The 10,000-nt window shown below is 42.0% G+C and overlaps 1 protein-coding gene across 1 annotated transcript in view; it reads right to left on the bottom strand.

Moving 5' to 3' along the window:
• The window catches only part of LOC138956903 (sialic acid-binding Ig-like lectin 10), a 13,218-nt gene that overhangs the window by 1,237 nt on the left and 1,981 nt on the right, over positions 1 to 10,000 (bottom strand). Inside the window, exons 2-5 of the mRNA XM_070328118.1 lie at positions 7,194 to 7,475; positions 6,125 to 6,406; positions 5,434 to 5,760; positions 1,437 to 1,592 (exon numbers count right to left, since the gene is read on the bottom strand). Coding sequence (XP_070184219.1) covers positions 1,437 to 1,592; positions 5,434 to 5,760; positions 6,125 to 6,406; positions 7,194 to 7,475 — 1,047 coding nt within the window. The remainder of the gene's footprint in view (positions 1 to 1,436; positions 1,593 to 5,433; positions 5,761 to 6,124; positions 6,407 to 7,193; positions 7,476 to 10,000) is intronic.

The following is a 10,000-nucleotide window of genomic DNA, read 5'->3' on the forward strand; positions in this document are numbered from 1 at the left end:
CTTCCAAAACCCATAAAAGCGGATTGTTCGCCACAAAGAAATCAGACGACAATTCAGCGACGAAAGATGGCCCGATTGAGCACAGAAGACCGCCAAATTGCATTGGGTCGTTTACAAGCAGGCCAAAGTCAAAGTGCAATCGCCAGGCACTTCCACGTGTCCCAGAGCACCATCAGTAGACTGTGGGTCAGGTTTCAACCCACTGGCTCCGTTGCTGACTTGCCACGAGCGGGAAGACCAAGGGCGACAACTGCTGCTCACGACCGCTTCATACGGCTCCGCCACCTCCGGAATCGTTTCCTGTCGGCCTCATCTTCTGTCCAGGCTCTCCCCGGGCTACACCGATTATCGGACCAGACCGTGCGGAACCGCCTGCATGAAGCTGGTTTGAGAGCTCGCAGACCTCACAGAGGAGCTGTCCTCACCCGCCGCCATCGCCAGAACCGAGTGCAGTGGGGCAACCAGCACCTTCGCTGGACCGTCCGGAATCACTGGAGACACGTGTGGTTCAGCGACGAGTCCTACTTCCTGCTCCAGCGACATGATGGTCGGAGGAGGGTCTACCGGAGAGTAAACGAACGTTACGCGCCCAACTGTGTGGATGAGGCACCCGTTCATGGTGGTGGAGGCGTCATGGTGTGGGGGGCGATCAATACCGCTGGAAGGAGCACCCTGGTGCACGTCCAAGGGCGCATAACTGCCCAGCGATACGTGGAGGAAATTCTGCGCCCACACGCCCTTCCTCTTCTGGCTGACCAGGATGCCATATTCCAGCAGGACAACGCTCGCCCGCACACAGCACGACTCACCACCCAGTTCCTCACCGACCACCATGTCCAGGTGCTTCCCTGGCCATCCATGTCGCCAGACATGAACCCGATAGAACACCTCTGGGATGAATTGGACAGACGTGTGCGCAGGCGAGAAGAAGCGCCGGCAAATCACCGCGATCTATTGCAGGCACTTCAGGAGGAGTGGGACACCATCCCACAGCAAGATATCCGGCATCTGATCCAGTCCATGCCCAGAAGGTGCCGGGCAGTTGTTGCTGCTCAAGGCAGTCACACCCCCTACTGACTTGACAGCCTCGGCACCCAATCGTATTGATTGACTGATTGATTTGAAGATGCAAATGAACTGTGTGTGCATTCAACTGTGTCCATACCAAATTTCAAACAAATAATCTAAATATTGGATTTTCTGTTCATTTTTTCGAAAAATAAAACAAATTTGGCAAGTAGCAACTATGCGTTTCTTTTTTTGAACAGTATATATACCACTAATGCTTCCAGAAGAAAAACGTTTCTTTATTTTGCTCCAAGAAGAAACACAGATTACACTTGTTTCTGTGATTTTGCAACGAGTAATGTAGAGAACACAACCTGGTGTGATAATGACTGTTGCTACAAAATATTCGGATAACAAAGACAGCTTACCAGCCCAAGGAAGGTTCCACTGTCGTCTCCATAGCCAGACGACAACGACAACATTGACTGTCACCAACAGCGCCAACACAACACCCAACCCCACAGCAAGAGAGAAATACGACGTGTCGTCTCCACGCTCGATCTGACGTTCAGTTTCACCAACACCTGTGTGAAATTATCCAGCTTATACAGACCTGAAAGTGGCGAATGTTTTACTCGCCATGGCGACTAGAAACTTGTAACTGGCGAGTAGAAATGTTCATCTACTCGCCAAATGCGAGTAAAGTTGCTGAAACAAATTGCTGGTTTGGCAAGTAAAGTTTTGGTTTCTGGTTAGTACACTAACCACTAGCCAAAGGCGAGTACACCATTTGTTGGACTTTCAGGGCTGTTATACCGCCAGCGTCGGATGGGGTTTGGGGGGGGGGGGGGGTATATAACGCTCGCCAGACAGCAAAAAAAAAAAAGCGAGTTGGCAGACAATTAAACCGACTTACATCCGACGCTGGCGGTATACACAATGATTGTCACCGAGTTTAACCAGGTGCTTTTTTTTACCGCATAAACTGCGGAGATTCGTTAAAAAAAAAGGGAAACATGTGTTTCTTGTCCCCACAACGCGCGGATATTAGTTGGGTAATAAATGTTTTAAGACAACTAACTTGAGCCCACTCTGAGCAGAAGTGTTCCACTTTTAAACACATGTCTGCAACAAGTTGTGAACACGTTGTGACATATTTACTGGCAACAACTGCACACATAGTGGAATTCGACAAGGCTGCTCATTCTCACCAATGGCCTTCGTGCTCGCCTTAGAGCTGCTGGCAGTCAAGATGAGGGCAGATCAGTCAGTTAAAGGGGTATTCTTGCCATCAGCCAATAGTACTAATCAAGAAAGACTATTGAAAATGATCTTGTACGCTGATGATATTACGCTTTTTCTGAAAGGCACTGATGATGTGCAAAATGCTCTGACATTGGTGTCATATTTCTCCAAGTTCTCAGGACTGGCTGTGAACAGACTGAAATCGGAGGCCATGTGGTTGGGTTCACAGAAGTACTCTGAGGAGCAGCCATGTGGCTTCAGATGGAAATCAAAAGTCAAAATTCTTGGTATATATTTTAGTAATAATTTAGAAGCCTCGGAAATCGAAGAAAACTGGACGGAAAAAATTAATCATATTCAGAGCACAATGATTAAGTGGTCTAAGAGAAACTGCAGTATAATGGGAAAGATTTGCCTTGTAAAATCACTTTTGATCCCTCAATTAACACATGCTTTGCAAGCTTTGATTATACCCGAAAAGATCATATGTAAACTGAACTCAATGTTTTTCAGATTCATTTGGAAAAAAAGATTTTCAAACACAAAAGCCTATGAAAAGGTAAAACGAAAAGTTATGTGCCAGGAAACAAGTAAAGGTGGCCTAAATATGATTGACTTGGGTGACTTTCAAAAATCCTTTGTACTTGGATGGTTTTCGAAATTACTGCAACCAAACGAAGAAGCTTGGAAAAGTATTCCACTCAGTATGTTCTCCAAACTCGGAAAAAATCTATGCTGCTTTCAAGCAAACGTCAAACCAGCCTTATTTAAAGGGTTGGGATTGATTACAAACAAGTTCTGGAAAAGCGTTTTAGAATGTTGGCTTGACAACCATGAAAAGATATTACCATGCGTGAAAAAAATGACCCAGCTGGAGAATTTATGCCTATGGAATAACTCTCTAATTGCTTATCGTGGCAAGACAATGTTTCTACGTGATTGGGTTACATCTGATATATGCTATGTGAAGGATTTATACGAGAATAATATGTTTTTACCATTTCACAGGATTTGTGAAAGAGTTGGGCATAAACCAACAAGACTATTTGAATATGGGGCAATTCGCACAGCAATAGCATCCCTTTTTTTGAAGATGAATGATAATGGAATACAAGCTATGAAGGTAATGGATTATCAAAAAATAAGTACATTTAAACCCAGGCAGTTTCGTAAATTAATGGTAGACGCTTATCAAACTGACACTATTGCAGTCAGTTTCTGGAAAAGAAAGATGGGAATTGAAATAAACAAGGACATTTGGCAGATAGCAAGCAACGCATCAAAAGAAGTAAGATTGAGACTGCTACACTGGAAAATAACTCATAACATTTATCCAACGAACATTATATTGTATAAAATGGGCATTGCTGAGAGTATTAGCTGTACACATTGTACAGAAGAGACAGATTATATCGAACATTTCTTTTATTATTGTATAAAAATAAGCAAAGTGTGGAATCTTGTTGAAGAAGCCTTCTTCACCGCTTGTTCAAAGAGAATTCATGTTGATGTGCGGGATGCCCTATTTGGCCTAGTTAAAAGGAATTCTATTTCATCCGCTGAAGCAAACTATGTCAATTTGCTGATCTTGATTGCAAAAATGTGCATAGGTATTTATAGATACGGTACCCCTTTAGAGATCGGATGTATTTTTGAAAAAGAGTTAAGTTTAAGAAAAATAATTGACTTGTGACTCGCATATATGTTGCTACCTGTGAAATTGAAATAAAGAAACGTTAGGTAACAAAAGGAGAAATGATGACGGAAGAAAATATAGGACAAAATGTAAAAAAAAAAAAAAAAAAAATAGGTGGAGAGAGAGAAGATAGAACAAGAGGAGACAGTGAGAGAGAGAGAAAGAGAGAGAGAGAGAGAGAGAGAGAGAGAGAGAGAGAAGGAGAGAGAGAGTGACAGAGAGAGAGAGAGAGAGAGAGAGAGAGAGAGAGAGAGAGAGAGAGAGAGATTGGCAGACTATGGGAGAGAGAGACCGACAGAGTATGGGGGAGAGGACAATGACAATGACAATGACAATGACAATTCTTTATTTTACGAGGGTAACAGAATAAGCATTGGTATACTTTTTTGCATCTGGCCCTCGCCCTAAAGAGGGACTAAATCTACTATAATAACTACTACTACATACTTACATAATTAGTAAAACAGTATAAGTTTATGTACATAAGTGCATTATATGAAACATTGTAGTTTATAAATGTTCATGACAAGGTGCAAAGTAAAAATTTGCAAGTCAATTAGAGTCAGAATACTATATGCAATAGTACATCAACTCTGTAAGACAATGGATATTATGCAGAACATAAGAGAGAGAGAGAGAGAGAGAGAGAGAGAGAGAGAGAGAGAGAGAGAGAGAGAGAGAGAGAGAGAGAGAGAAAGAGAGAGAGAGAGAGAGAGAGAGAGAGAGAGAGACGAAGCAAAAAAGAAGAACAAAGAAGAAGACAGAAAATTCCGAAGAACAAAATTCAGGAAAAAAAAACAGACAAGTCGAAGAGAAAGAAAGTGGATGCAGAGAAAGACAGACTAGGGAGTGAGAGAGAGAGAGAGAGAGAGAGAGAGAGAGAGAGAGAGAGAGAGAGAGAGAGAGAGAGAGAAAGAGAGAGAGAGAGAGAGATGTTGTGTGGACAAGTGTGAGAAAGAGGAGAGAGAGAGAGAGGAGAGAGAGAGAGGGTAAATGTAAATTAAAAAAAAATTAAAAATTGTCAATGATCTGTTTACTGTCTATTGAGTGTGAAGCTGAGAGAAAGAGTGAGACTGAAGGAAAACAATAATAACTTAATAAGAATTAAAATGATAAAAAAAATATAAACTTCCGATATAAAAAAAAACCCAAAAAACGCACGCACATGTGTGATTAACAATGTCTGATCTCCTAAAAGAAAAAAAGAGAAAAAAAAAGAAAAAAAAAAAAAAAGAAAAAGAAAAGAAAAGAAAGAAGGAAAAAAGAAGAAAAAAAGAAAGAAGAAGAAAAAAAAAAAGAAAAAAAAAAAAAAAAAAAAAAACTGCACACATAGTGTCCACTATAGCGTTCAGATTAACACTTGTGAACACTACGTGTGTGCCTATTTTACTAGTAGAGCTCTGTGCTATTTCACAAAGTGTTCAAAACTTGTTACAGAAATCTGTTCTAAAGTGGACCACGTCTGTTTAAAATATGATACTAACCTCTGTATTTGACTTCAAACATGGCATTTGTCTTGCCCTGTGAGTTGCTGGCGGTGACTGCATACATTCCTGGAGCTTCATCGGATGTGACGTTGTACACAGTTATTGTACACGTCGACTGCTGCACGATTCTGTCCGCCTCTTCACATCTGCCGTCCATTGTAATACTGTCAGGGAATTTCCTTGGACTCCATGTAGTAATTTCCGACCGTCCAAGGTACGAAAAGGCGAGAGTAGGTACAGGATAGGCAGTGACAGAGAAGGATGTTTCCACTTGGTTATCAACGAAGTTCAATGCCGTTATTTGGCTTGTACTTCGGGGTGAGCCTGTCGAGATATGAATACGAATACAAGAGCAGTCCTTAAAATGCACAAGAGGGAAAAATGCAGAAAAAAGCTAGACAGACACGAGAAAGATAGACAAACAACAGAGAATCCTTTGTAAAAACATTAATATAAGAAGGAAAAAAAAAACACTGATTGCCTGTCCATGTGTTAAACAGAGACACTAAAACAGATGAGATGAACTGTTAGAACCTACAATTTAAAAAACATTCGATCATCTTTGATTGATGCAACTTTTAAAGGGGCAGAAAGGGGGTGGGGGTCTGACTACACACCATGCAAATAAGCATAAGTCCTCCATCGCTTCTCGAGGACTCACACTCTATCAAAAGTGAATTACACTCACACAGGACTAAAAGTGACGTCTGTTCTATGACGTCACGACCATAACCGTTGCTTCCTGTACAGGTGTACACTCCACTGTGCTCACAGCGGGCAGCAGGCAGGTCAAAGGTCAGAGGTGAAGGGCCAGACCGCAGGGTGGATGTGACGTCAGACAGCGTCATGGTGGAATGAGGGTTTCCTCCCGTAGCTCTACAGGTGAAGGATACGGTGCTGTTTTCACTGACCGTGACGGAACCGCTGGTGGAGGACGGACTGATGGTCAGTTCTGACGTGGACGGTGGGTCTGGCAATACAAAGCCGATGATGCTGACCTATTTAAGCTCGAGGATTGCATGTTAACATTCTAAAATATTTGCCAAAGTAGTTGTTGCAGTAAAGAAGAATGGGAGCCCCAAGGCCCGATAGATGCAGGGGAAGGAGGGAGGGAGGTAGGCAGACAGACATACAGATGCGTACGTCCACACATATGCATTGTTTTGTTCAATGCGTCATTGTGGTAATATACTGACTTATGCAGTGGATAACCAATGAACAAAGTCAACTCCGTCAGCAAGAGTTCTAATGTTATTCTCTTTTCATTTAAAAGCGCGTTAATCATCCTGGTGTCGTTTATTATCCCCCCTCCCTCACCATTGTAAACGTCAGCATAAACAAAGTGTACAGGGTGGCTTCTGTGTAGGTTAAAATCCTCACCATCTTTAGGCGGAATAATGTCTTTTAGATGATGCAGTTATAGAAGCAAACATCCTAATAAAAAGACAACAACAACAACAACAACAACAACAACACCAACAACAACAACAAACAAACAAACAAACACATGTTACTAAACAAATATTTACACAGATTGGACATGAAAGCATCAAAAGCAAAGCAAATATAACAGGACATATGTCAACTCGTACAAATGAGCTGCTACTTGTAAAACTATTGATGCATGGACTATGTTTTTTTGTGACCAGAAACTGCATGCCTCCATATTTAGCTGACATGTCTTCCATAGTTCTCGAAAAGCAAATTTACAAGAGATACCAAGTTGATAGCTTATATGGCAACAAATCATATCTTACATCCGACGCTGGCATTATACACAGTGCTTGTCACCGGCATGTTCAACCAGTCCAGACGACAGCGGAACTGGACGCCGTCATCAGAACGGTTCAGTGTCTGACTCAACTCCAGTCTGTTCCTGCCTTGGGCACTACTAGCAATGATGTCACTGCTACCTCTGAGCCATCGCAGACGTCCCGCTGGTTGACCTACATTGTCTGTTGTGCACGTGCAGGTGACCATGTTGTTCTCTGTTACTCGACCTGGTGGCGTGCATGTGATGGTGGGTGTGGACGGGCGACCTAAAACACACACACACACAGGGTTATGAATACAACTTCAGCATGGCCAGCATGAGACTAGATATAAAATAAGACGAACGGGGTATTTTATACCTCTGCCATCGCTCCCGTCTTTTCTGTCAGCTTCTAGAGCTTAATCTTCGTGTGATGGCTACTGAATATTGAACGCGGACACTGCTGATATATCAGGAATTGAAAGTAGTTACACTGACGAGTAAGGACTACAGGAGTACAGCGCTGTATGGGTGGTGTTAAGGGGAGGTGGGCGGAGGGCAACACATCTGCCTCTGTCTTCCTTTTTCTCTGCCTGTCTGTTCGTCTCTCTCTCTTTCTGTCTCTTCAGTATCTGTCTCACTCTCCGTGAACGCCTCGTGATTGTTCAGTGTAGATGTGCACTATGGCTGTACTTGGGACAGCTAGAGCGAGTCCTGTTGAAGGCATTTGACAGGCGCGAGTAACCTGCATGGATGTATCAGCAGGTCATAGGTATCATAGGCGTCCAAAGTAATCAAGTCATGGATATACAGTTGCTGTACAGACTCGTCACCCCAAATCCCCCCACCCCCCACCCCACCCTCACGAGGAAACTTAATTGCCATTTGATTTGGCTACATACAGTTATAGGAAATAGGGATATAACAGACAAAAACCTGTTTCTCTTATTGCCCTAACTGTTCCGTTTGGGTTTCTTAATTATGTCCCCACTCACAAGGAAAACCTTAACATTTGAAACGGCTTTGTATGGAACAGGAACAAGAGACTGCGAGTAAGAAGAACAAGAACAAGATAACAATGACAAGTTAGTTAGGTCTTGTTCTTTTTACATTTTAGTCAAGGTTTGACTAAATTTTTTAACATAAAGGGGGAATCGAGACGAGGGTTGTGGTGTATGTGTGTGTGTGTTTGTGTGTGTGTGTGTGTGTGTGTGTGTGTGTGTGTGTGTGTGTGTGTGTGTGTGTGTGTGTGTGTGTGCGTGCGTGTGCGCGTGTGTGTTCAGCGATTCAGAGAAAACTACTGGACCGATCTTCATGACATTTTACATTAGAGTTCCGGGGTATGATATCCCTGGACATGTTTTTCATTTTTTCGATAAATGTCTTTTATAACGTCATATCCAAATTTTTGTGAACGTTGAGGCGCCACTGTCACGCCCTTTCTTTTCTATCAAATTGATTGACATTTTGGTCAAGCAATCTTCGACAAAGTCCGGACTATGGGATTGAATTTCAGCTTGGCAGCTTAAACATTAGTTAATTAGTTTGCTCATTAAAGTTGTCATTAAAATCGAGTTTTCACTAACAGATTTAAATATTCCTCAATTCCTCCTGAATTCAAAAATATATACATATGTCATGTTTACTCTAAAAATGTGCTCAGAATGACAGAAAATAGGTTAAGTAAGTACTGCGTTTGTATGCTACGCGGAGACGAGCGTGACCCGTCTCGGTCTTTTGATGTGGTTACTCGAGACTATCTTAGTATAGTCTGGGCGATAACTGTTTTTTTAGTGTTAATCTGTTACTTTGATGCCGACAGCTTGACTAAATGTTTTTTATATCGCTTCACGCGACTTGTTTACTTCTTCTCCTTTTTGTCTTTAGTATTTTAGTTGACGAAGACATAATTTATGTCGAAACCGGTCCTTTTTCGTATGTTTATTGTTCGTGTTTCTGGTGAGTATATTTTCTTTGTTATCTTGTTCTTGGCTTTGTACGGGTTATGTTTTGACACTGTGATTTCTCCTCAAGTTCTTCCGACGCACCACGGCTATGGTTTGATTTTCATCCTATATTCCGGCCCACAGAGTAGCTGCCCACATTTGTAGAGGTACAGATTTAATTTAAATTCGCACAAAGAGCTACAGAGTCGGATTTAGGTTTTACATTGATAACAACACACACGAGGAGTGCCTTAGAATTATAGTATGAGCGTTCTATTTTTAAAATCCAAATACTGTGTTGGGCAGTCTTTCGACACAGCATACTAAACAGTGTGTTTGTTTTGGTAGTGGCAATATCGACAGCGTCCTGTGAGCTTGCTAGGTAACAGATTTGACTTCCTGGATCCAACTGTATTTTTATGTCTGGGCGAATGCATACCCACCAGCATTGAACAAAATGTGACGACAAACGGAGGACGGTACTATTGGACACACTCGCCCAACAAAATCCTCTGAATAATTAGCAACGTTACGGGCTAATTTCGACCTAATTACTGCACGTGTGTCTAAATTACATCTAAATTACAGCAAATGTCCTCTGAACTTTTGAAAGTGCAAATCGCCAGAAAACGTCCCACAAAACCGCCTTAGATATAGTAGGCCTTTATGTTACCGTGCCAAAAGGGAATGCTTTGTTTTACTAAAACAAATAATAATAATAATAATAACAACAAAAATAAACAAGTCGCGTAAGGCGAAAATACAATATTTAGTCAAGTAGCTGTCGAACTCACAGAATGAAACTGAACGCAATGCCATTTTTCAGCAAGACCGTATACTCGTAGCATCGTCAGTCCACCGCTCA

This window comes from Littorina saxatilis, unplaced genomic scaffold (genome assembly GCF_037325665.1).
Source record: "Littorina saxatilis isolate snail1 unplaced genomic scaffold, US_GU_Lsax_2.0 scaffold_1302, whole genome shotgun sequence".
Lineage (NCBI taxonomy): Eukaryota > Metazoa > Mollusca > Gastropoda > Littorinimorpha > Littorinidae > Littorina > Littorina saxatilis.